The sequence below is a fragment of the Salmo trutta genome, chromosome 12, assembly GCF_901001165.1.
Source record: "Salmo trutta chromosome 12, fSalTru1.1, whole genome shotgun sequence".
Taxonomy (NCBI): Eukaryota; Metazoa; Chordata; class Actinopteri; order Salmoniformes; family Salmonidae; genus Salmo; species Salmo trutta.
Window position 1 is genome coordinate 85,015,177 of NC_042968.1, and position 27,734 is coordinate 85,042,910.

A 27,734-nucleotide genomic window follows, 5' to 3' on the forward strand; every position below is an offset into this window, starting at 1 on the left:
AATTTAATTTTCTTTAAAAAACAAGGACATTTCTAAGTGACCCCAAACTTTTGAACGGCAGTGTATGTGATCGTATACAAATAATAACAATAAATAATATATTGATTGGATTTATATAGCTCTTTTCTATCAACTGAGGTACTCAAAGTGCTTTATATAGTAGAGAGAAATACACCTCATTCGCCATCAATATGTAGCATCCACCTCAGTGATGCACGGCAACCCTTTTTGTGTCAGAACGCTCACCACACATCAGCCGTCAGGTGCAGAGGTGAAGAGTGATATAGAGTGCATTCGGAAAGTATTTACACCACTTGACTTTTCCCACATTTACGTTACACCCTTATTCTAAAATGGATTTTTTTTTAAAATCCCCTCGTCAATCTACACACAATACCCCATAATGACAAAACAAAAACAGTTTTTTAGACATTTCTGAACATTTATAAAAAAAAAAAAATACATATATAATTTACTCAGTACTTTGTTGAATCACCTTTGGCAGTGATTACAGCCTCAAGAGGTCTTGGGTATGGCGCTACAAGCTTGGCACACCTGTATTTGGGGAGTTTCTCCCATTCCTCTCTGCAGATCCTCTCAAGCTCTGTCAGGATGGATGGGGGGCGCCTCTCCAGAGATGTTCAATCGGGTTCAAGTCCAAGCTCTGGCTGTGCCACTCAAGGACATTCAGAGACTTGTCCCGAAGCCACTCCTGCATTGTCTTGGCTGTGTGCTTAGGGTCGTTGTCCTGTTGGAAGGTGAACCTTCGCCCAGTCTGAGGTCCTGAGCGCTCTGGAGCAGGTTTTCAACAAGGATCTCTCTGTACTTTGCTCCATTCATCTTTCCCTCATTTCTGACTAGTCTCCCAGTCCCTGCCGCTGAAAAACATCCCCACAGCATGATGCTGCCACCACCATGCTTCACCATAGGGATGGTGCCAGGTTTCCACCAGATGTGACACCTGGCATTCAGGCCAGAGAAATCTTGTTTCTCATGGTCTGGGAGTCCTTTAAGTGCCTTTTGGCAAACTCCAAGCAGGCTGTCATGTGGCTTTTACTGAGGAGTGGCTTCCGTCTGGCCACTCTACCATAAAGGCCTGATTGGTGGAGTGCTGCAGAAATGGTTGTCCTTCTAGAAGGTTCTCCCATCTCCACAGAGGAACTCTGGAGATCTTTCAGAGTGACCATCAGGTTCTTGGTCACATCCCTGACCAAAGCCCTTCTCGCCAATTGCTCAGTTTGGCAACTTTTTGGTACCCTTCCTCAGATCTGTGCCTCGACACAATCCTGTCTCGGAGCTCTGCAGCCAAATCCTTGGATCTCCTGGCTTGGTTTTTACTCTGACATGCACTGTCAACTGTAGGACCTTATATAGACAGGTGTGTGCCTTTCCAAATCATGTCCAATCAATTGAATTTACCACAGGTGAACTCCACTGAAGTTGTAGAAACATTTCAAGGATGATCAATGGAAACAGGATGTACCTGAGCTCAATTTCGAGTCTCATAGCAAAGGGTCTGAACACTTAAGTCAATAAGGTATTTCTGGTTTTAATTTTTTATTCATTTGCAAAAAAATCTAAAAACTATTTTCGATTTGTCATTATGGGTTATTGTGTGTAGATTGATGAAGAAAAACAATATTTTATCCATTTAATAATAAGGCTGTAACGTAACAAAATGTGGAAAAAGTCAAGCTGTCTGAAAACCTTCTGAATGCACTGTATGCCAATTAGGAATGAGGAGGATTATTCAGTGGCCAGGTTGGGAATTTAGTCATGACACTGGGGTGAACACCCCTACTCTTACAATGTGTCATGGGATTTTGAATGAGCACAGAGAGTTAGGACACCCGTTTTAACATCCAAAAGACAGCACCCTATGCAGGGCAATGTCCCCAAATGTAATCAATGTTTTAGTCTAATAATACAGCTGTTTGGGCTTCTTGCAGTCAATTTGCAATCTAAAAATATACAGTACCAGTCAAAAGTTTGGACACGCCTACTCATTCAAGGGTTTTTCTTTATTATTACTATTTTCTACATTGTAGAATAATATTGAAGACATAAACTATGAAATAACACATATGGAATCATGTAAGAGGAGTTGAAGTTAAACTTTGATTAATGTCACACACAGGAAACAGAAAAGAACAGGATTTACGAGCAATTTATTATTCCAGCATAGACCACCACAATGTGGACCTAGTTAGGTACAACTGTGCGAAATAATCACCATAAAAAAAAAATGCATTTACATGACATCCTATTTTCTTCTGTGCTAAAGTACTGCAAATATATAGAGAGAGACATATTTATTTACTAGTTTATTTACAAAAACAAAATCCTCTCAAGGTGCTACATTACCTCTAACCAATGCTACATGACCTGCAGTATGACATTACCTCTAACCAATGCTACATGACCTATGACATTACCTCTAACCAATGCTACATGACCTATGACATTACCTCTAACCAATGCTACATGACCTATGACATTACCTCTAACCAATGCTACATGACCTATGACATTACCTCTAACCAATGCTACATGACATATGACACTACCTCTAACCAATGCCCCTAACTAATTCTCCTGGATAATAAGGATATCACTGCTCCATTCATGTTCTTATATGCCAAAGTTCTGCCTTTTAATTTTCCCAACTTTGACATGATCCTTAATAAGGAGACCTGAGTTGTTTTGTTATATAATACATATTTAGAATGAGCGAGGTGCAGTTGCATATCAGTAACATATAGCATGACCTCTCTGAAGTGCCATTCTTTTTGTGTCCAAGTGTTTCACAGCATAATGTGGGCCTACTATTGCAAATTACTTAGAAAATCAGCATGCATTAAACCAAGTGCCTTTCACCTCGCAAACTGTTGATAACCCCTAACATATTTCATTCAATGAAGTGCAAATTATTTTTTATTTTGGGGTGAATCACAACAGATATAAATTCTGTGGGTTTTTTTGGTGTTTCCTCTAGTGAAAATGCTGTTTAGTATGTCCTCCATTAGGAACAAGCTTTCAGTGGTGGTGACTGGTTGCATTTAGAGTTTAGTCATTGACCTGATTTCTAAGTGTTTTCACTTTTACTTGTGAGAGCCAATATATATCTTTTTTTTTATCGCCAATAGCATGGAAAGTACCTGAGCAAAGCATTTCATTCCCAAGCATGTCCGAAAGCATGCAGTGCTTCTGTAAAGCTTTAAGGGGTTTCAAGCCAACTGCTGGATTGAAATAGCACTATCTCCCTTTTTTAAATCTAAGCCTTTTTTAACACTTTCAAAGCTTTTTGTGTTGTATGCGCTAACACAAACTTTTTTTCAGAACTAAAACTCTTTCTCTTTCTCTCTAATGGGAAGGCCACTGTAGGACTGGCACCACTTTTGGCTAAAGGGATTCTGTCTGAGTATGTTGCATCAAAATAAAGAGTTGGACCAAAGCCAGGATCTGGTTGGTCTTCATTTTCTGTTGACAAACTGGGGCCTAGGATGTTCAACGGTCTAATTCTCAACTTTGTCATGATGTCTAATTACAATAATGGAGGAATATATAGTGTGATATCTTATGTCCCATCTTTATGACGACTAATCTCACATTAGAGGACTTTTTGTTATCAACTGTCAGAAGGACTATAAAGCTATAAGGTTGACACAGTGTGATTAATATATTTGAAGTTAAAGATCACTTTACATTTATTAGAAAGAACAGTATACGTATTTAATACAACCTATCTAACTACATTAATTGTACAAGAATCAAGTCACTGTTACATTTTGCTGATGTTCAATACCAGAAAACTATTTTAAAGAGTTGTCCATTATTGCACCATATTTTTTTGCTACTGTATGTTTCACTTAGAAGCAGGGGGTTATTGTTGTGTATTTGTTTGTAGTTTGTCATAAAAGTACAAGTTTAAATCCTAGTGACTTAAACAAGGTATGGAATGTGAGAGTACAGCACCTCCATGTTACTGTACCACAAACCAGCCTAGGTGAGATATGTTGTATACTCACAAAAACACAGTAGAAGCAGAAATGCTGCCAGTTTGTTTTGTTTAAGATAATGGCCATCCCTGCCTGGTAAAATAGAAACCCAGCTAGCCTTCAAACTTCACATTCAAATGGCTGGTTACATCTGTATTGTCCTCCCTCTAACTACTCATTCTACTATTCCCCTAAATCTGATATGTACCCCTTTACTCAACTCCCTCCCTACCCCCTTTGCTCAACCCCTTCGTTCCCTCCCTTTACTCAACTCCCTCCCTACCCCCTTTGCTCAACCCCTTCGCTCCCTCCCTTTACTCAACTCCCTCCCTACCCCCTTTGCTCAACCCCTTCGTTCCCTCCCTTTACTCAACTCAACTCCCCTTACTTCCTTCCTTCCTTCCCTCCCTTCCCCCCCCCTCCCTTCCTCCCTTCCCTCCCTCCCTACCCCCTTTACTCAACTCAACTCCCCTTCCCTCCCTCCCTCCCTCCCTCCCTCTTCCTCCCGTCCTCCCTCCCTCCCTCCCCTCCCACCCTCTCTGGTTGCTATGGTGTGGAAACGGCTGACTGTTTATTTCTGAAAGTCTCAAAAAACGCCAGCATGCCCTTTTTGGTGGTGGAGGAGCCAGCCTTGGGCGGGGACAGTCCTTGGTGACGGGGAGATGGAAAACTGAAGCCGTCCATGGAGTTGGCCCGCTTCACCTTGGAACCCACCCGCCACATTTTGGACCTGGGTGGTGGAGTCTGGGCTACCAAGCACTTCTGGTACTGGACCTGCAGGGGACACAATGGAGTCATGTTAAGCAGTGACCATAATGTCACTTTTCATGTTGGAAAGATACCGTAAATGAGCATTGACTCCATGACATTCTCTACCATTCTCTGCCAATTCCCTTTAAAATATTAATCATTCAGCAATGATAGCATGTATAAATTCAAGTATTTATCATGCCAGTTTGCCTACAGAAGCCATTTTGTCCATTAGTTCTCCATCACTGTGCTTCATCCTTCAGGGTGACCCCTAACTAAGTGACTCACCATGCACGCAGCCTGCACAGCCTCAGAGATTATCCCTGCGTCTGGCTCACACCAGAAAACATGACACTCAAACCGCTGCGTCCCGCCGTCCACTATCACTGCAAAGGTGTGTGTATCATGCCCCACACCCAGAAAGGTCAGCAAACGCACTTGACATTCCCAAAATGGATCATCTCCATCCTGAAAGAGAAATCATAGAGAAGGTAGAGAAAGAAAGACAGAGCGAGAGAGAGAGAGACAGAGAGGAGAGAAAGAGAGAGAGCGAGACCAAGGTAAAAAAAAATAAGTGAGAGAGAGAAACAACAGGTAGCCAGAGAAATGTAGTAATTTCATTGGTTGGTTTACAGGTTTCCTGATTTCTCCTCCTCACCTCTCCTTTCCAGAGTGACAGGACAGTGTCAGAGATGTGGATGACGATGGGCTCCCAATCGTCACTGTCTGAGGTGTTCATGATGCTCTCTATGGCCCGGTTCAGCACCTCCATACCTGCCAGAGGATCCCACATAGAGGACCTTAATACAGCTGCTTCAGCAACAACACAGCCACAGTTGTGGCTCCAAAAGTGAGGTAAAACCATAGATGGGCTTCTAGTAGTATTCTCTGCTCTTTTCTGTTGTGAGAGAACATGCTCAGAGTTTCAAGGACTTTTCCGTTGTACCAAACTGATTTCCTTGCCTAACTTCCAGTGATTGTTAAAATATAGGCTGATCAGCAAAGGTGTGTGATCTCAAATGAGGACAAATGGCTTGTCTTTACTACTAAGAACACCTCAGTGGACCATAATACCCCAGACATAAAGCATCTGGGACCGGCTCTATGTCGGTCAGTCAGCTGGTCCAGCTAACAGCAGGCAGGCAGGGCACCTTGATGGATGCTACCGTTTTGGAGCCTGTAGTGAATACAGCGCCTCACCGAGGGACTGCCAACTGACACAGTGACCCTGAGCGCTAGCTAACGGGCGCTAGCAGCTAGCTTCACAATCACAACGTGAATCGGCGCATTTGCTGATAATAATGAGACGATGTCCTCTGTCTCTTAAATGATCCAGACCCAATTTCAAACATGCCTGTGAGTCCTGGCTGCTGTCTAATCCTCCATATCTGTTGATGAGACATCACAGATCTTGTGTTCCCTTGTTGAGTCTCAAGGTTGTTATAGGAAGGAGAAGATTGTCTCTCTTCTTTGAGCTAGTTTAATAAATCAATAGATGAAAAATTTGATGGTATTTTTCCAGTTTAATAATAGACTACATTAGAATACAGTACCCATTGCCCTGGAGACGGGCAGGTTTCCGATGTACTGAACCTCAAACTTCTGCACCCTCTGCCTCATTGCATCCAGGAAGTCCACTGCAGTAAAATAATTAGAATAAAAAAGTAATATGATTTACCAAATTATGGAGTTGATAACTTGTATAAACTGGACATTGCTCCATTGAGAAAACCCCTACAGACTGTAACTGAAGGTCTCTGTGACTACTGTACCTTGGCGTGGCATGTCCTCAGGGGAGATGGTCGCCATGGTGAGGGAGCGGGCCATAGATGGGCTTCTAGTGGTCTTCTCTGCCATGATCTGGACACACAGACACAGCATTCACACTGGCTCACTCTAGAATGAACCTAAACTCCCACGGTGGGCTAAAGGGGTGTTAAACCACTTCCTATGCTTCACTTTGTGGTTACCTTTGAGCACATTTTGTGCAAAGCCGTGGCGATGGTTTTTGCTGGGGCGTTACAGCGAAACACATGGCACTTCAGCATACAGGTGTCTTTGTCACTGGCCACGAAGGCAAAATCTCTGGAAAGGAACAGAACACAACAGCATAGATTAACACAGAGTACAGGCACTATCTATAGGTCTGGATTGTGGAGGGGATAGCTGACTCCCTGCTTCACCTGGTGATCTGGTACTGTATGTATAACAATATAATTCCATTAGTATGACTGAGAATGGAAAGGAATTGAAAGCCATATTGAATACACATCTTCTGCACTAGTCCTACGTCACTGCGTTAGCACACTGAACTAAAGCTAACGGTGCACCAGCGAGTATCATCAGTTAGTTTGATCAAGCGCACAATCATCAAACGTCTACTAAGCAACTGAGCACTGAAGACAGACAACACAGACTATTTTTAACATTGATACTATCAGTTACTCTGGCTCATATTTTAGAAGAGATGGGGGAGGGTGACCTCAGGCAGCGTCCCTCAAGACCTGACAGGACCAGGCAGTGTCAGATATCAGAGGTCTATAAATACCAAGGATCCATATGGACAGGCATTGTTCTCAGCACGTTAAGCAACATGGACAGGGAATGTATTGCTCTGTCACCAAGTTCTCATATCAGAAAGGGACTAAAGAATCTTGATCCTGTAATCACATATCAGAGCAAAAGCACCCAACTGACATTGTACTGTAAACTCTCTGACACGTAGTTAGTAAATGAAGAACTGTTCTATGTCCAATGTGCAGTTGCTAAATGGGAAATGGCTCGGTGAGTGTTGCCGAGGTGTAATGCTCTCTATTGTCTCTGTAACATCCTCAGTGGGTTTCCCCACTTAAAACGATCAGGAGCAACAGTGATGTTATGTAGGCCACAGCTCTGGCACACCAGAATGTGCTGATGCCTGGGAAAGGAACTCAAATATTGAGGGAAAACACTGGAGTCAGAGGGAATAACAGATGAGCTTCCCTTTGGCATCAGCGGTGGGTCCACAAACGGTAAGATGTTTGTGTGTGTGTGTTTGTGTTTGTGTGTGCGTACAATATTCTGTAGTCCATCCACAGTGGAACGGGAGTTGTTTTATGACAATATGCCATGTCTTTTGTTGGGGTGTAATACAGTAAAGCCAGGTATAAATGGAGATCATTTCTCACAGTGCAGCTCGACCCTGGTTGGCACAGCAGAAAGGAGACTTGGCTAAGGCACGGGGGAGCTGATCATTTGGACATGACCCAGCAAGCTCTTCTTGTCCATTTATCTTCACAAAGGCCCATCCAACTGTTGTAGAAAAGTCTGTTACATGAATTTACACATTGATGCATCCTCCACTCAGCTCTCAGAGGAATGCAATCATTATGGAGTTTGAGCAGAATTTACCTCAGGAAGATAGTCCATTATGATTCTCACATTATAGCTCAATCATCAGCAGTATTCATTTGGGAATAGGGCAAGACAACAGTCTGAGATAAGGCTGGGTGGGCATTTGTTGTGAGACAAGGACAGAACTGCTTGGTACATACCTGTACACTGCGTAAGAAATAACGGTCGATAGAAATGGAGAAAAGAAATAGACGGGTTTCTTTGAACGTGCATGAGAAACATGTCAGCAGAAGCATGTTACATTATTGATGAGGCAATAAGACACAGCATGACTACAGAAAGTACGCCGGACCTACTGGAGCACTGAGCTTTTTTCTTGAGACCCTGATGCAAGCTGGCAAAGTCACACATGGCATGTCAACAGAAAATTAGTTGACCAAGAAAAGAGTGATTACCTGTCTCTGTTTTCATGAGTGGCATTTAAAAAAGAAAGAAAGTTAATTATTACAACTACCTTAACTAGGAGACAAAACGGTTGTATTGCTTCATAACTATGATCCTCATACAACATAGCCTACTGTCAGTAACAATTGGGAACTGCTGTACTGACTTATTTTCACTAGTTTCAGTCCTTCTGTATCCAGGCTGTATCACATCCGGCCGTGATTGGGAGTCCCATAGGGCGGCGCACAATTGGCCCAGCGTCGTCTGGGTTTGGCCGGGGTAGGCCGTCATTGTAAATATGAGTTTGTTCTTAACTGACTTGCTTAGTTAAATAAAGGTTAAATAAAAAATACAAAAAAGAACAAATTCTAATTCTTTACCCTTGTCACGTCTCTTCCTCAGGGCTATTCTATTCTACTCAGCCGGCGTCTGAGACGTAGTACCACTGACACGGCCAACAGGTCAATGCCTGAATTTTCTCCAGCAAGAACAGAGCCAAATATAACTGCCCTCAGATGCACTCAACTCCCAGTGTACTACAATAGACCTGACATGTCTGCTACGCTGAATCACCAACCAAACCCAAGGCTGTATAGCCCATATAAAAACACTCATTTATAAATGATTTACTTTCTTCACTCAATGGAATATTTCCATGTCATCAAGTATAAACAATGACAACAACTTTAAACAGTCTTCCCTGACCATCAACCCAAGAGCATTGTGCTTAGTTGGTTCACCATATTATACCGTATTTAAACATGTAACTTCAGGTATCAACACTGACCATAACAAAAAGAGAAGGAGAGAGGACTGGGGAGTATTTCCCAATACGTTTCCCAGGTTGGCCCACCTGCCGTTGTTGCAGCCCACGCCCCACACGCGGATGTCAATGATAGGCTGGCAGTGGAGAAGGCTGCGGTCCACTGGGTCCATCAGGCTGAGGGTATCCTTCTTCAGAACCATCATCATGTCCTGGCCCTGGGAGAGGACAGGGAGAGAGGACAGAGAGGACAGGGAGAGATGAGAGAGAAGACAGGGAGAACAGAGAGGACAGAGGTCAAGGAGGACAGGGAGGAAAGAGAAGACAGGGAGGACAGAGAGGACAGAGAGGAAAGGGAGGACAGAGAGGACAGGGAGAGAAGACAGAGAAGACTCTCTCAACCCCGCCTCACGTCACCTTTCTCACCTCTCCCCAGGCGCCCAGTGTGTCATCGCGGCCCTCTGCCTTGCTGCTGGACAGCTGCTGGATGCAGTTATTGACAGCCAGACTGCTCTTCCCCGGGATCAGCTCCTCCTCTGGAATCTCCACCCAGCCCAGGGAGCGCACAGCAAAACACTGACCAACACAACCACACCAACACAACCACATCACACCATGCCAACACAACCACATCACACCATGCCAACACAACCACACCATGTCAGCACAACCACACCACACCACACCATGCCAACACAACCACACCACACCATGCCAACACAACCACACCACACCAACACAACCACACCACACCATGCCAACACAACCACACCATGCCAACACAACCACACCACACCAACACAACCACACCACACCATGCCAACACAACCACACCACACCATGCCAACACAACCACACCACACCATGCCAACACAACCACACCACACCAACACAACCACACCATGTCCATGCCAACACAACCACACCATGCCGACACAACCACACCAACACACCACGCCAACACAACCTCACCACACCATGCCGACACAACCACACCATGCCAACACAACCACACCATACCAACAACACCACGCCACACCATGCCAACACAACCACACCACGCCAACACAACCACACCATGTCCATGCCAACACAACCACACCACACCATGCCAACACAACCACACCAACACAACCACACCATGCCAGCACAACCACACCACACCATGCCAACACAACCACACCACACCAACAGAACCACACCATGCCAACACAACCACAGCACACCATGCCAACACAACCACATCACACCATGCCAACAGAACCACACCATGCCAACACAACCACAGCACACCATGCCAACACAACCACATCACACCATGCCAACAGAACCACACCATGCCAGCACAACCACAGCACACCATGCCAACACCACACCATGCCAGCACAACCACACCACACCACACCATGCCAGCACAAGCACACCACACCAACAGAACCACACCATGCCAACACAACCACACCATATGAACAGAACCACACCATACCATGCCAACAGACCCAGGAGGGAGAGGAGTGGAGGGTAGAGGTGGGGAGGAGGCAGAGATAAGGGAATAAGCAGAGACTATTCAAACTAGATAATAATGTACAGTGTGTCCAGTATCTACAGTATATCAACATGATTCAGACTAGATAATAATGTACAGCGTGTCCAGTATCTACAGTATATCAACATGATTCAGACTAGATAATAATGTACAGCGTGTCCAGTATCTACAGTATATCAACATGATTCAGACTAGATAATAATGTACAGCGTGTCCAGTATCTACAGTATATCAACATGATTCAGACTAGATAATAATGTACAGCGTGTCCAGTATCTACAGTATATCAACATGATTCAGACTAGATAATAATGTACAGCGTGTCCAGTATCTACAGTATATCAACATGATTCAGACTAGATAATAATGTACAGCGTGTCCAGTATCTACAGTATATCAACATGATTCAGACTAGATAATAATGTACAGCGTGTCCAGTATCTACAGTATATCAACATGATTCAGACTAGATAATAATGTACAGCGTGTCCAGTATCTACAGTATATCAACATGATTCAGACTAGATAATAATGTACAGCGTGTCCAGTATCTACAGTATATCAACATGATTCAGACTAGATAATAATGTACAGCGTGTCCAGTATCTACAGTATATCAACATGATTCAGACTAGATAATAATGTACAGCGTGTCCAGTATCTACAGTATATCAACATGATTCAGACTAGATAATAATGTACAGCGTGTCCAGTATCTACAGTATATCAACATGATTCAGACTAGATAATAATGTACAGCGTGTCCAGTATCTACAGTATATCAACATGATTCAGACTAGATAATAATGTACAGCGTGTCCAGTATCTACAGTATATCAACATGATTCAGACTAGATAATAATGTACAGCGTGTCCAGTATCTACAGTATATCAACATGATTCAGACTAGATAATAATGTACAGCGTGTCCAGTATCTACAGTATATCAACATGATTCAGACTAGATAATAATGTACAGCGTGTCCAGTATCTACAGTATATCAACATGATTCAGACTAGATAATAATGTACTGCGTGTCCAGTATCTACAGTATATCAACATGATTCAGACTAGATAATAATGTACAGCGTGTCCAGTATCTACAGTATATCAACATGATTCAGACTAGATAATAATGTACAGCGTGTCCAGTATCTACAGTATATCAACATGATTCAGACTAGATAATAATGTACAGCGTGTCCAGTATCTACAGTATATCAACATGATTCAGACTAGATAATAATGTACAGCGTGTCCAGTATCTACAGTATATCACATGATTCAGACTAGATAATAATGTACAGCGTGTCCAGTATCTACAGTATATCAACATGATTCAGACTAGATAATAATGTACAGCGTGTCCAGTATCTACAGTATATCAACATGATTCAGACTAGATAATAATGTACAGCGTGTCCAGTATCTACAGTATATCAACATGATTCAGACTAGATAATATGTACAGCGTGTCCAGTATCTACAGTATATCAACATGATTCAGACTAGATAATAATGTACAGCGTGTCCAGTATCTACAGTATATCAACATGATTCAGACTAGATAATAATGTACAGCGTGTCCAGTATCTACAGTATATCAACATGATTCAGACTAGATAATAATGTACAGCGTGTCCAGTATCTACAGTATATCAACATGATTCAGACTAGATAATAATGTACAGCGTATCCAGTATCTACAGTATATCAACATGATTCAGACTAGATAATAATGTACAGCGTGTCCAGTATCTACAGTATATCAACATGATTCAGACTAGATAATAATGTACAGCGTGTCCAGTATCTACAGTATATCAACATGATTCAGACTAGATAATAATGTACAGCGTGTCCAGTATCTACAGTATATCAACATGATGCCGCCATATAATGTATATACTGCATCTACAGTCCATCAATACTGATCCTGCCTGACTCTCAAAGAGATGACTCTCAAATCTTTTTAGCGGACATGGTATATGAATTCCTCTAAGAGCTGCCTAGCCTGAACAACAACAAAAATATATTGATCAACGCTAACATTATAAATGTGATCCCTTTTAACCCTTGAATAATAAATTATAGAAAATAGTCTTGGGTATGGATGTTATTTGTCAGAACATGCTGTTTTGGTGAGTGCATAAGAAGAGGGATTTGGGCCATAGAAATGTAATCTATAGAACAGGCTTGTCTCAAATGTGAAGGCCCGTTCTAAGGATTCTACTGTATTTCTATGGTTTAGACAACATCAAAGCCCACTCTACCTTGGAGTCAGGATCCATGTTGGTGCAGAAATAATCGTCCTGCCAGGAGACCCTGTGGGAGATTAGCAGAACAGTCAAATGACATGAAGGATTACCACCACCACAGCACAAATTACGCTGTTGCCTTTTCTGCATCCCTCCCTGCTGCCCTGTAAGATGCTGTTTGGTATGGCGTATTATACGATGTTATAATCTAGTTCTTTGTTCATCTGTTTGTTTGTGTTTGACTTTGAAAGTAAAGCCCTTCCTTTCTGTTTGATGCTGCCTGCCTGTCTGCTCTTGATGGGGAAACAGCTGTTGAGTGGGTCATGGATGATCAAAAATAAACAGAGCTGTTCTGATCCCCTCACGCTGGCTGACTCAGAGGTGGAGTTGTTAGCATTTACCTCCCTGATACAGCTGACAGGAGACAATGCCAAGAGGCTGCTATTCCTGCAACCAGGGGCCCCAAGACTCTCCCTCTCTTTCCATTAAACTCTTTGGTGAAGCAGAGCAGGATAAGATAGTGTCCATTATTAGACCTATGCATTTCTTGATGCTACGCTCAGTGAACTGAGTTTCACCATTCTCCACAATCTCTGTCCATACAGAACATTAAGCTCCCCTGTGTCAAATGCATCCTGATTCAACACAACCACTGCAGAAGGGACTGTGTTTATTGGTTGGCTCATTAACCTCTACATGTCACACAGGACACAGGGCCCCTCAAGGGGCTGCTAAAATAAAATAACTCCAGATAATTGAATTGTTAACTGCTTTTACCCTTAATGGTAAATGCAAGGTAGCTATACATAATATTAAAGAACCTATGAACAACCATCAAGGTGATCTAAGATGCATTTGACCTAACAGGTTTGACCTTGCTGTGTAGACGGGTTGGTTGTTTAGCAACAAAAACGAGGCGTGCGCAACTATAAGGCAAAACAGACGGGGTTAGCTTAGAATGTTGACAACGTGTAAACTAGATTTAGTCTACAATGTTTATTGAAAACATAAATACATTTGCACAATGAGCACTTGTTGTCTTTCAAGTACACCGTTACAGCTAACGTTAGCTAGCGAATTTTAGCCATATTAGCATAGACATGACATAAGTCAAAACACCTCAAAACATGGTATCAATAAAAATATACAAGCTGAAACGAGCCACCTACGATTCCCCACAAGGCTGGTCCTTTCATTGTCGCTAGCGATATGACCATTCAGAATCATAACAAAGCACGGCTTCCGGCCACATCGATGCGCATGCAGCATTTGTGATCTTGTCAGCCAACCCGTCTACGCTAAAGAAACCTAAGAACACAGATGTGCCACAGATGGTTAAGACTCATCCTCAGGAACTACATCAAACAGTATTTTCCCTAATCGCTTGTATGTATTCAGATCATGGTACAATGGCTGAACTGTAATAATGATATGATGTAGTGTGGTGCTGAACTAGGGCCTAAATCTCCTGACTTTATCAGCCTGGGGACAAATATGGCAGGCCTCTGATCAGAACACAGAGAATGGAATAGTGGGGGAAGTATTCCAGGAGGCATAGGGATATGTGATCTGCCACATTTCCAGGCCAGTGAAGCCATCATGAGCCATGGAGCTATCGAACAGATTAAGAGAGAGAGAGAGAGAGAGAGAGAGAGAGAGAGAGAGAGAGAATACATCCAACACACTAACCCTCTCGTTTGATTACATCATCAACCCAGTCACCTTGTAGAATAACCTTCATCGCACAACTGAAATGTACTCATTACTCCACTGTGGATAGCATAACCCAGTAACAAGGCTACAGGGCTTGCGCAGATGAATGAGTGTTGGTTTGGGTCTGCAGAGGATTTTGAAAGACTACCTGTCATTTATGGAGGCCAATGGGCTCTCTGTCAGCCTTGCCCTTGATTCACGTCTGCCCCCAGCCTCCAGGCTCTGGAAAAGAGGACAAGAGACATTATTAGAGGTGTGATCCTTCCTCTCTGATGGCACCACATTCCGAATAAAGGACACAAAGTCAAACGGTGAGACTGAACTTTATTTAGAAGTTGAAGCCCTAACCTTGATGTCCGTGGCAGTGATGCCATTGATGGAGTTCTGGTCCTCCTCAGTGCTGTAGGATGGGTGCTGCCATTGGGTGGCGCCAGTGGCCACGTGCCAGTAATAGGTGCCGGTGCTGTCCCGGATGGTGCGCCACCCTGACGGTAGGTCAGAGTCCAAATCAAGGCTTGGGTCGTTCCAGATGTTGTCTGAAGAACACAGAACAGTAAGTCATCTTAGCGAAGAAATACTCATGGCCAATATTACAGTGCATTTTGGTGTCAAAATGTAACAGTAGTGTCAGGTCAATATTTCATTATGTTCATAATGGCGGCTGGCTCTAGCATAAATAGCATAGCTCTTTGAGGTCCATCGTACACAGGGGGCTACATCCCATCGGCATCTAGCATTAGCCTCACCCAATCTAAAGCCTATGTAAGCCCCATGGCTGGCCTTGCTCTCACGGCCCTGCTACACGCACAGAAGGGCGTGTGAGATCCTCTGGCCACATGATAAATCTACCAATTACCAGAGTAGAATTCAGAACAGTCCCTCTGCATCACACAGGGCTGGCTGGCAAAACTAGTGTCTGAGGCTCGGCTCCTTTGTTTTCCCCTAACACTGAATATGCGATGGGACAGATTTGTGTTTGGAAGGGCAAATTAATTTGTAAATCAGGAGATCAATTATTTAAAATGTACAGAGAGGAGTAGAGACATAAAGACTAAATTAAAAGACGTGATGGGAGAGAAAAAGACATGTTCAGCAGACGATGGGTGATTTCTTTGGAAACTTCAATATAGTTTGGACTAATTCTGCCATTAACTCAATGTGCTTGGCTTGAAGGAGAGCTGGGTGAATGGAGTGGTGAACAACAACAACAAAAAGAGAGAGGACGCGAGAAGTGGGTCAGAAGTGACATGAGGTCTGCATTCTAAAAGGAACACTATTCCCTATGTAGTGCACTACTTTTGACCAGGAACTTGCCTGGGCACGGGTGTTTCTCTCTCAGCAGCATGCCACAGTTTTCTCGCTGTTATCACAGAATGAGAGAGAAAGAGGGGCTAAACCAAATAGGTGCTAAATCAAATAGGTGCTAAATCAAATAGAGGCTAAATCAAATAGGTGCTTAATCAAATAGGTGCTAAATCAAATAGAGGCTAAATCAAATAGAGGGTAAATCAAATAGAGGCTAAATCAAATAGGTGCTAAATCAAATAGGTGCTAAATCAAATAGGTGCTAAATCAAATAGGTGCTAAATCAAAGAGAGGCTAAATCAAATAGGTGCTAAATCAAAGAGAGGCTAAATCAATCATGCAAAAACCATTTATGCCAGTTTTTCTTCAAGTCTGGTCTGTCATTTATTGCTAATTTTACATGATTTCATGCCTTGTACATCTCATCCCCATTCATCTCACTGTTTAACCCTGGTCACCCTTGAGTCTGAATGAAAAACAACACCACGCATCCCTTGGATAGACAGCAAGAGAAGATTAGACCCAGGAACAGATCAGCTGAACCCTGTTTCAGGGAGAGAAAATCAATGAGACAACAGTGTTAGAGAAAGATGGGAGGCAGAACTCTCCAGGCTTTATAGGCAGGCAGGTAGGCAGGCGGGCCTCCTGGGCATGGGGCTAAGGACCGGACCAGCCTCTGGATGACACCACTATTCAGCACATTTCACTGGCTGATTGATGGGTCAGTCAGTGCAGCATCTCCGGAAGATGATGAAGCTGTGTGCATAATTATATTTCATCGCAGCCCTGAGAACATGGCCACTAGAGGAGACAATTTGGCACAGAATTCTCCCACCTTAGCCTGCCTTCTCCCACAGAGTTCTCCCACCTGAGCCTGCCTTCTCCCACAGAGTTCTCCCACCTGAGCCTGCCTTCTCCCACAGAGTTCTCCTATTTTAGCCTGCCTTCTCCCACAGAGTTCTCCCATCTTAGTCTGCCTTCTCCCACAGAGTTCTCCCACCTGAGCCTGCCTTCTCCCACAGAGTTCTCCTATTTTAGCCTGCCTTCTCCCACAGAGTTCTCCCATCTTAGCCTGCCTTCTCCCACAGAGTTCTCCCACCTGAGCCTGCCTTCTCCCACAGAGTTCTCCTATTTTAGCCTGCCTTCTCCCACAGAGTTCTCCCATCTTAGTCTGCCTTCTCCCACAGAATTCTCCCATCTTAGTCTGCCTTCTCCCACAGAATTCTCCCATCTTAGCCTGCCTTCTCCGACAGTTTTCTTAATGTAGTCTGCCTTCTCCCAGAGTTCTCCCATCTTAGTCAGTCTTCTCCCACAGAGTTCTCCCATCTTAGTCTGCCTTCTCCCAGAGTTCTCCCATCTTAGTCAGTCTTCTCCCACAGAGTTCTCCCATCTTAGTCTGCCTTCTCCCACAGAATTCTCCCATCTTAGCCTGCCTTCTCCCATGTTATTACCAATGAGTCATACAGGGAGGGATTCTAAGAACTAGCATCAGTGAGACATAGTAGTGCATGACAGTTCTAAAGGAATGGATATTTTCTGCTTTAAAATATAATTGTACATTACAATCCAGTAGGTTTACTATGTACCAAGTATACTTGTCACCAACCATTACTGTATATCACAATGGCTGAGGCTGTATATAGCCTTTCCTCCCAATTCTGCTCCTTGAGATCAGAAAAATGGCTCTGTGGGATGTAGCCTAGTCCTAATCCTGAGTCTGTGTGATGTAGAGCCTAGTCCTAATCCTGAGTCTGTGTGATGTAGCCTAGTCCTAATCCTGAGTCTGTGTGATGTAGCCTAGTCCTAATCCTGAGTCTGTGTAATGAAGCCTAGTCCTAATCCTGAGTCTGTGTGATGTCGCCTAGTCCTAATCCTGAGTCTGTGTGATGTAGAGCCTAGTACTAATCCTGAGTCTGTGTGATGTAGAGCTTAGTCCTAATCCTGAGTCTTTGTGATGTAGCCTAGTCCTAATCCTGAGTCTGTGTGATGTAGAGCCTAGTCCTAATCCTGAGTCTGTGTGATGTAGAGCCTAGTCCTAATCCTGAGTCTGTGTGATGTAGAACCTAGTCCTAATCCTGAGTCATGAAGAACCTAGTCCTAATCCTGATTCTGTGTGATGTAGCCTAGTCCTAATCCTGAGTCTGTGTGATGTAGAGCCTAGTCCTAATCCTGAGTCTGTGTGATGTAGCCTAGCCCTAATCCTGAGTCTGTATGATGTAGCCTAGTCCTAATCCGGAGTCTGTATGATGTAGCCTAGTCCTAATCCGGAGTCTGTATGATGTAGCCTAGTCCTAATCATGACTGTGTGATGTAGCCTAGTCCTAATCCTGAGTCTGTGTGATGTAGCCTAGTCCTAATCCTGAGTCTGTGTGATGTAGAGCCTAGTCCTAATCCGGAGTCTGTATGATGTAGCCTAGTCCTAATCATGACTGTGTGATGTAGCCTAGTCCTAATCCTGAGTCTGTGTGATGTAGCCTAGTCCTAATCCTGAGTCTGTGTGATGTAGCCTAGTCCTAATCCTGAGTCTGTGTGATGTAGCCTAGTCTTAATCCTGAGTCTGTGTGATGTAGAGCCTAGTCCTAATCCTGAGTCTGTATGATGTAGCCTAGTCCTAATCATGACTGTGTGATGTAGCCTAGTCCTAATCCTGAGTCTGTGTGATGAGGCCTAGTCCTAATCCCTGATGCACAGGTGGGAGACAGGTTCTTACTGCTACGCTGGGTTCTACGCTGAGTGCTACGGTGAGTTCTTACTGCTACGCTGAGTTCTTACTGCTACGTTGGGTTCTTACTGCTAAAATGAGCACTTACTGCTACGCTGGGTTCTTACTGCTACGCTGAGTTCTTACTGCTACGCTGAGTTCTTACTGCTACGCTGGGTTCTTACTGCTACGCTGGGTTCTTACTGCTACGCTGGGTTCTTACTGCTAAAATGAGCACTTACTGCTACGCTGAGTTCTTACTGCTACGCTAAGTTCTTACTGCTACGTTGGGTTCTTACTGCTATTCTGGGTTCTTACTGCTACGCTGGGTTCTTACTGCTACGCTGGGTTCTTACTGCTACGCTGGGTTCTTACTGCTACGCTGCTTACTGCTAAACTGATCTCTTACTGCTACGCTGCTTACTGCTAAACTGATCTCTTACTGCTACGCTGAGTTCTTACTGCTTCGCTGGGTTCTTACTGCTACGCTGCTTACTGCTAAACTGATCTCTTACTGCTACGCTGAGTTCCTACTGATACACTGCTTACTGCTTCGCTGGGTTCTTACTGCTACGCTGCTTACTGCTACACTGAGTTCTTACTGCTACGCTGAGTTCTTACTGCTACGCTGAGTTCTTACTGCTACGCTGCTTACTGCTAAACTGATCTCTTACTGCTACACTGAGTTCTTACTGCTACGCTGAGTTCTTACTGCTACGCTGAGTTCTTACTGCTACGCTGGGTTCTTACTGCTACGCTGCTTACTGCTACGCTGAGTTCTTACTGCTACGCTGCTTACTGCTAAACTGATCTCTTACTGCTACGCTGAGTTCCTACTGATACACTGCTTACTGCTACGCTGGGTTCTTACTGCTACGCTGAGTTCCTACTGATACGCTGCTTACTGCTAAACTGATCTCTTACTGCTACGCTGAGTTCTTACTACTACGCTGAGTTCTTACTGCTACGCTGAGTTCCTACTGCTACGCTGCTTACTGCTAAACTGATCTCTTACTGCTACGCTGGGTTCTTAATGCTACGCTGAGTTCTTAATGCTACGCTGCTTACTGCTAAACTGTTCTCTTACTGCTACGCTGGGTTCTTACTGCTACGCTGGGTTCTTACTACTACGCTGGGTTCTTACTGCTACGCTGAGTTCTTACTGCTACGCTGAGTTCTTACTGCTACGCTACTTACTGCTAAACTGATCTCTTACTGCTACGCTGAGTTCCTACTGATACACTGCTTACTGCTACGCTGAGTTCTTACTGCTACACTGAGTTCTTACTGCTACGCTGAGTTCTTACTGCTACGCTGAGTTCTTACTGCTACGCTGAGTTCTTACTGCTACGCTGAGTTCTTACTGCTACGCTGAGTTCTTACTGCTACGCTGAGTTCTTACTGCTACGCTGAGTTCTTACTGCTACGCTGAGTTCTTACTGCTACGCTGAGTTCTTACTGCTACACTGAGTTCTTACTGCTACGCTGAGTTCTTACTGCTACGCTGGGTTCTTACTGATACACTGCTTACTGCTACACTGAGTTCTTACTGCTACGCTGAGTTCTTACTGCTACGCTGAGTTCTTACTGCTACGCTGGGTTCTTAATGCTACGCTGAGTTCTTACTGCTACGCTGCTTACTGCTACACTGATCTCTTACTGCTACGCTGGGTTCTTACTGCTACGCTGAGTTCTTACTGCTACGCTGCTTACTGCTAAACTGATCTCTTACTGCTACGCTGAGTTCCTACTGATACACTGCTTACTGCTACGCTGGGTTCTTACTGCTACGCTGGGTTCTTACTGCTACGCTGGGTTCTTACTACTACGCTGGGTTCTTACTGCTACGCTGGGTTCTTAATGCTACGCTGAGTTCTTACTGCTACGCTGCTTACTGCTAAACTGATCTCTTACTGCTACGCTGAGTTCCTACTGATACACTGCTTACTGCTACGCTGGATTCTTACTGCTACGCTGAATTTGTAGCTTATGCCAAGGTATTTGGTATTATATAACCTGACACCAGGGCTGATGATGCATAATCCTCATATTACAATACCTCAATCCAAAACAGTGAATCACCATCTTCCTGCAACTGTCCTCATTCACCAAGATAGTGGCACCAATCCTCTCCGAGATAGCATCATCATACCTCTCTGACTGACTTCTGTACAGAGTGAGTGTCCAGCTTTTCTGTTCTCTATGGGAGATTATGAGAGACTGTTCCAATGGCTCCATCTCTATGGGAGACTATGAGAGACTGTTCCACTGGCTCCATCTCTATGGGAGACTGTTCCACTGGCTCCATCTCTATGGGAGACTATGAGAGACTGTTCCACTGGCTCCATCTCTATGGGAGACTATGAGAGACTGTTCCACTGGCTCCATCTCTATGGGAGACTATGAGAGACTCTATTCCAATGAATCCATCTCTATGGGAGATTATGAGAGACTCTATTCCAATGAATCCATCTCTATGGGAGACTCTGTTCCAAAGGCTAAGAAACAGCTTCTATCTCCAGGCCATCAGACTGTTAAACAGTCACCACTAGCCGGCTTCCACCCAGTACCCTGTTCTCAACCAGTCTCCACTGTAAAATGATTTCCAATAACAGATTCAATGTGCTGTGCATTTAATTCCCATGGTAAGTGAGTAGTATTGATTAAACCTTTTTTGGATGTTGACACAATACACAAAATAGCCCTTGTTTACTGTTTGCATGGATCTGTAATGGCTTTCCTTACTCAGAAGACTTTCTATTGAATAGTGGAGTCCATGAAGTCCATGAAGTATTGGTGTATTCTCTCAACACTAATGATACAGGAGAGTAATACTTGGCCATTTCAGTTGGCCATTTCAAATGGTGATCTCTAAAGTAATGCCCTTATCATGCTATTTTCACCAAGTTTATAATCTTCTCTATATATCATGGCTTTTGTTCTACCGAAAAATTGAATTATCTGATGTCAGTGAAGCCTCCATTACGTCCTCCCATTGTAGAACTGAGGCCTCTGTCCTGGAAGGTGATAGGGTGGTTAATGTTCCAATCACACAGAAGGAAAGCTACCCTTGCATTTCTTCCTCTAGTGTTGGGAGTAGAGAGCAGAATGCACACTGGGGAAAGTGTGAACTTTTGGGAGACGGAGGGAGGGAGAGAGAGAGAGAGAGAGAGAGAGAGAGAGAGAGAGAGAGAGAGAGAGAAAGAGAGAGACAGAGAGAGAGAGAGAGAGAGGGAGACAGAGACGGAGACAGAGAGGGACAGAAACAGAGAGATGATGTTAGTGAATTATTGATGAATCCCAGAGAGTGAGTCTGCAATGCGTGATCAGTTCCTATAGCAACTACTTCTCTAAATCAGCTAATCAAATAAGCTAAACGGGGTAGAGAGATTTCACGTGATATTGTTGTGTGAGCTGTACATGTACATTAGATTGATGCATGAGGATGAATGTGACTGATATTCCCGGTACCGGCAGAAACTAGCTAGTCCTCTATGCGCCGTCAACCATAGCTTTGTCAGCATTGCCTTTCCTACTGTGCAGTAATGGATGCCAGCCTGCACTTGAGAAGTGTTCCCAGGTATCTTGCTTCATCAATTTTGGCAGGCTTTATTTACTCGTGGACCTCGTTCAAATACCTCAGGTCTCCTTTGAGACTAGTGGATGTAAGGATGCAGTGACTTCATGGAGGAGTACAGTACGGTCCTCACCCCCTTGGCATTGCCACTGATGACACCAGTCACCAAAATAAATCCTGGCCTATCTAATCTAGATGCAGATACACACTGGAGTCACTCAACACACGTTTGGACTGAGCCTGTTACCAAATAACTCCCAAATGGCCAATGAAGACTGAGCTCCCCACAAGGCTGTAAACAGCTGTAATTAAGCAGTGATTGCAGTCGGGTAGCTCTCATCTTCCTCTCTGCCCTGAACTACCCCTTACACAACCGAATGGGGAATGACGGACTGGGACAGCTTAACAAATGGAACATTGAGGGGTAATGGGATTTATAAACGAGAGCAGTGGAGGCTGGTGAGGGGAGGACGGCTCATAATAATGGATGAAATGGAGTCAATGGAGTGGTATCAAACACATGAAAACCACATCTCTGATGTGTTTGATACCACTCCATTGACTCCATTTCATCCATTATTATGAGCCGTCCTCCCCTCAGCAGTCTCCACTGAGAGCGATGCTTAAAATTAGATCAAAATAACAGAATATGTTTATACTGTAACAATGTAAGAAAACACCCTGCTGTAGACTAGAGACAAGAAATGTCATTATGCAAAGAAAGAATTAAGGGGAGACTATAAATAACAGCAATATGATCAACTGCAGAGAGAGAGAGAGGTACATCTGGAGGAGAGAGAGAGAGGTACATCTGGAGGAGAGAGAGAGAGAGAGAGAGAGAGAGAGAGAGAGGTACATCTGGAGGAGATAGAGAGAGTGAGAGGTACATCTGGAGGAGAGAGAGAGAGTGAGAGGTACATCTGGAGGAGAGAGAGAGAGAGAGAGGTACATCTGGAGGAGAGAGAGAGAGAGGTACATCTGGAGGAGAGAGAGAGAGAGGTATATCTGGAGGAGAGAGAGAGGTATATCTGGAAGAGAGAGAGAGAGAGAGAGGTACATCTGGAGGAGAGAGAGATCGAGAGGTACATCTGGAGGAGAGAGAGAGGTACATCTGGAGGAGAGAGAGAGAGAGAGAGAGAGGTACATCTGGAGGAGAGAGAGAGAGGTACATCTGGAGGAGAGAGAGAGAGTGAGAGGTACATCTGGAGGAGAGAGAGAGAGTGAGAGGTACATCTGGAGGAGAGAGAGAGAGAGGTACATTTGGAAAAGAGAGAGAGAGAGGTACATTTGGAGGAGAGAGAGAGAAAGAGAGGTACATCTGGAGGAGAGAGAGAGAGGTGCATCTGGAGGAGAGAGAGAGAGTGAGAGGTACATCTGGAGGAGAGGAGAGAGAGAGAGGTACATCTGGAGGAGAGAGAGAGAGTGAGAGGTACATCTGGAGGAGAGAGAGAGAGAGGTACATCTGGAGGAGAGAGAGAGAGGTACATCTGGAGGAGAGAGAGAGTGAGAGGAACATCTGGAGGAGAGAGAGAGTGAGAGGAACATCTGGAGGAGAGAAAGAGAGTGAGAGGTACATCTGGAGGAGAGAGAGAGAGAGAGTGAGAGGTACATCTGGAGGAGAGAGAGAGAGTGAGAGGTACATCTGGAGGAGATAAAGAGAGTGAGAGGTACATCTGGAGGAGAGAGAGAGAGAGGTACATCTGGAGGAGAGCGAGAGAGTGAGAGGTACATCTGGAGGAGAGAGAGAGAGAGAGGTACATCTGGAGGAGAGAGAGAGAGAGGTACATCTGGAGGAGAGAGAGAGAGAGGTACATCTGGAGGAGAGGAGAGAGTGAGAGGTACATCTGGAGGAGAGAGAGAGAGTGAGAGGTACATCTGGAGGAGAGGAGAGAGAGAGAGGTACATCTGGAGGAGAGAGAGAGAGTGAGAGGTACATCTGGAGGAGAGAGAGAGAGAGAGAGGTACATCTGGAGGAGAGAGAGAGAGGTACATCTGGAGGAGAGAGAGAGAGGTACATCTGGAGGAGAGAGAGAGAGTGAGAGGTACATCTGGAGGAGAGAAAGAGAGTGAGAGGTACATCTGGAGGAGAGAGAGAGAGAGTGAGAGGTACATCTGAAGGAGAGAGTGAGAGGTACATCTGGAGGAGAGAGAGAGAGTGAGAGAGGTACATCTGGAGGAGAGAAAGAGAGTGAGAGGTACATTTGGAGGAGAGAGAGAGAGAGGTACATCTGGAGGAGAGCGAGAGAGTGAGAGGTACATCTGGAGGAGAGAGAGAGAGGTACATTGGAGGAGAGAGAGAGAGAGAGAGGTACATCTGGAGGAGAGAGAGAGGTACATCTGGAGGAGAGAGAGAGAGTGAGAGGTACATCTGGAGGAGAGAGAGAGAGAGAGAGGTACATCTGGAAGAGAGAGGGAGAGAGGTACATCTGGAGGAGAGAGAGAGAGAGAGAGAGAGAGAGAGAGGGGGGTACATCTGGAGGAGAGAGAGAGGTACATCTGGAGGAGAGAGAGAGAGGTACATCTGGAGGAGAGAGAGAGAGGGGTACATCTGGAGGAGAGAGAGAGAGAGAGAGAGAGAGAGAGAGAGAGAGAGAGAGGGGTACATCTGGAGGAGAGAGAGAGAGAGAGAGAGAGAGAGAGAGAGAGAGAGGTACATCTGGAGGAGAGAGAGAGAGAAATAGGTACATCTGGAGGACAGAGAGAGAGTGAGAGGTACATCTGGAGGAGAGAGAGAGAGAGAGGTACATCTGGAAGAGAGAGGGAGAGAGGTACATCTGGAAGAGAGAGAGAGGTACATCTGGAGGAGAGAGAGAGAGAGAGAGAGAGAGAGGGGGGTACATCTGGAGGAGAGAGAGAGGTACATCTGGAGGAGAGAGAGAGAGGGGTACATCTGGAGGAGAGAGAGAGAGAGAGAGAGAGAGAGGGGTACATCTGGAGGAGAGAGAGAGAGAAATAGGTACATCTGGAGGACAGAGAGAGAGTGAGAGGTACATCTGGAGGAGAGAGAGAGAGAGAGAGAGAGAGAGAGAGAGAGAGGTACATCTGGAGGAGAGAGAGAGAGGTACATCTGGAGGAGAGAGAGAGAGAGAGAGAGAGAGAGAGAGAGGGGTACATCTGGAGGAGATAGAGAGAGAGAGAGAGAGAGAGAGAGAGAGAGAGAGAGAGAGAGAGAAAGAGAGAGAGAGAAAGAGAGAGAGAGGGGTACATCTGGAGGAGAGAGAGAGAGAGAGAGAGAGAGAGAGAGAGAGGTACATCTGGAGGAGAGAGAGAGACAGAGAGTAATCCCAGCTGTGCAAGGTCAGAGCTAGGCTCTATCTGCCAGAGGGATTATGGGCCAGACTGAATCACAACATCAATCTGAGATTCAGCACTGAATCAGGGACCAACCCAACCCATACGTGGCATGACAATGAAAGTCACATGAAGTTGGTTAAAGCACAAACTGTACAGATATGGGACCAGTTTTATGTTCCACAGGGTTCTATCAGTACTCCATTCCACACCCTAACCCCCTCCAACACACAGTCACACACACACCCAAACTCTCCATCATATAAAGGGTTTTTCCTTAACTCGGCAATATACAAAGTTTTTACATTGGATTTACCAGTTAAGTAATCCATCACCAAAACCCTTGCTTACACAGAACAATAGCAGGACGATGTGTATACTACACTAACATTAGGCTACTATTGCAGAGACTATTTTCTAACAAACTGTACTAGTATTGACACAGCGTGATCCTGTTTATCGTGCCCAGCATAAGTATGATGCCTTCTCGCTCTCTCCCCACTCTCCCTCTCTCCCTCCCCCTCTTTCAAAGAGAGTTATTTTGGGAGCAATGACATACTCAGTTTAGACAGATGCTTTATTTGAGGAACCGGTGGTGTTTTTTCTTATGAATGAGGGAAAAGTTCATAACAAACAAGGTTTAACAACAGAGGGACAAGCCTTCTATAGCCTACTAAGAGGATATTAACAATGCTGTTGCTCACCAATATGTTTTGGATTTGACATTTAATTCATCATTACTACAATAACACACCGTAGAATAAATCATTAAATGTAATATCAATGTTTTAGTCATCAAACATTATTGACTCTCCATTGACTCCACTCTCCTTTGTGCTTACAACAAAACACTGTGCTAACTGGCTACTGTCCGATCCAATACTCCCAATAATATACTAGCTGACAGCCGCTCCTTACACCAGGAGGGCAACAGTTACCAAGACAACACAAAGTCACATGGCAACCCACACAGTCACCCAGGTGAACAACACAGCCTGTCCTCTATAAATAGCATCTCTGCGCTGGTATTTGTTTACTGTGTGTGGGGAGGGTGAGGGACACTAAGTCGGACAGAAAATGAGACTAAACTCACCTAAACAATCTTCCAAACACATTTCAAAATCATGGCATGATATATTTTAATACCACAAAATCCAAGAATTACATGAAGATCAGCGGTAAACATACGGATGCACAGAATTTTAAGCAGCCATCCTGTGAATCCATGTAGGTAGGCCCTCAAGGACCACGTTGCAGACTGGACTCACTAGACAGACGTTTGGTATTGCAAGGGAAAACTGTGAATTGTCGAGAGAGAGAGAGAAAGAGAGAGGGACTTATGATCCAATGCTTTGAGCAAGACCAGCTAGTAACACTGTGATATATGAAACTTCTCAGAAGCAACATACATCCCTGATACATCGCTGCTAGTGAAATGCCCACCATCATCATTCTTATCTTTAATACAAAGCTAAATACAAAACATTCATAGATCCACATGTTCTTTGTCTAACAGAGGCACTATAGTTCACTACCTGACCTCTCAACAAACCCACAATCATCTAACTCAGTCTTCATAAACATTGTATTTCCATGATCACTCTTCATAGTTAAACTGTACATGTATCGCCAAGAATCACTCTTCAGTGTTTGTGGGACAGAATACCTGGCTGGCTTTAATCAGCTCACACCTACAGACCAACACTAACTCACTCCTCCTCTTCTCCTCCACTTCCTCGGAGGAACGAGGGATAAGAGAAAAAAGTCTGGAGGAGCCCAGGACGGTGTGTGTGTGTGTGTGTGTGTGTGTGTGTGTGTGTGTGTGTGGGTGTAGCCTACTCACCGTCATAATTGACTATGATGATGGCGAGCATGTAATCCTTCCCCAGCATGGTGAGAGTTGTTCCTTCCGTCCTGGCCCCCGGGTTAGCGGCAACACATTCCAAGCAGCCAGGGACACACTCGCACGCCAAGAGGATTAAAATCTTCACTCCACTCTCTATCTCCGTCTGTGTCACTCTCTCCTCTCTCTTCCTCTCTGTGCAAGCCCTGGC

At 44.4% G+C, this 27,734-nt stretch overlaps 1 protein-coding gene and 1 long non-coding RNA gene across 3 annotated transcripts; both read right to left on the bottom strand.

The window, feature by feature from the left end:
• Positions 1-2,150: 2,150 nt before the first annotated feature.
• Positions 2,151-4,231, bottom strand: LOC115204523 (uncharacterized). The gene is made up of 2 exons (XR_003880377.1): positions 2,556-4,231; positions 2,151-2,522 (listed from the first exon to the last, which is right to left on the bottom strand). It is a non-coding gene; the product is annotated as an uncharacterized LOC115204523 (long non-coding RNA).
• Positions 4,232-4,538: 307 nt separating this feature from the next.
• LOC115204524 (amyloid-beta A4 precursor protein-binding family B member 3) lies at positions 4,539-27,715 on the bottom strand. 2 transcript variants are annotated; one of them, XM_029770173.1, is made up of 13 exons: positions 27,524-27,715; positions 15,155-15,342; positions 14,955-15,028; positions 13,109-13,160; positions 9,715-9,864; positions 9,379-9,506; positions 8,537-8,542; positions 6,719-6,833; positions 6,521-6,608; positions 6,302-6,385; positions 5,407-5,522; positions 5,037-5,216; positions 4,539-4,772 (listed from the first exon to the last, which is right to left on the bottom strand). In XM_029770173.1, the coding sequence occupies exons 1-13, from the start codon at positions 27,570-27,572 to the stop codon at positions 4,545-4,547; spliced, it is 1,458 nt and encodes a 485-aa protein (XP_029626033.1). In that variant the 5' UTR covers positions 27,573-27,715; the 3' UTR covers positions 4,539-4,544. The 2 variants fall into 2 exon arrangements, with proteins under 2 accessions (XP_029626033.1, XP_029626034.1); XM_029770174.1 differs by lacking the exon at positions 8,537-8,542.
• Positions 27,716-27,734: the final 19 nt, after the last annotated feature.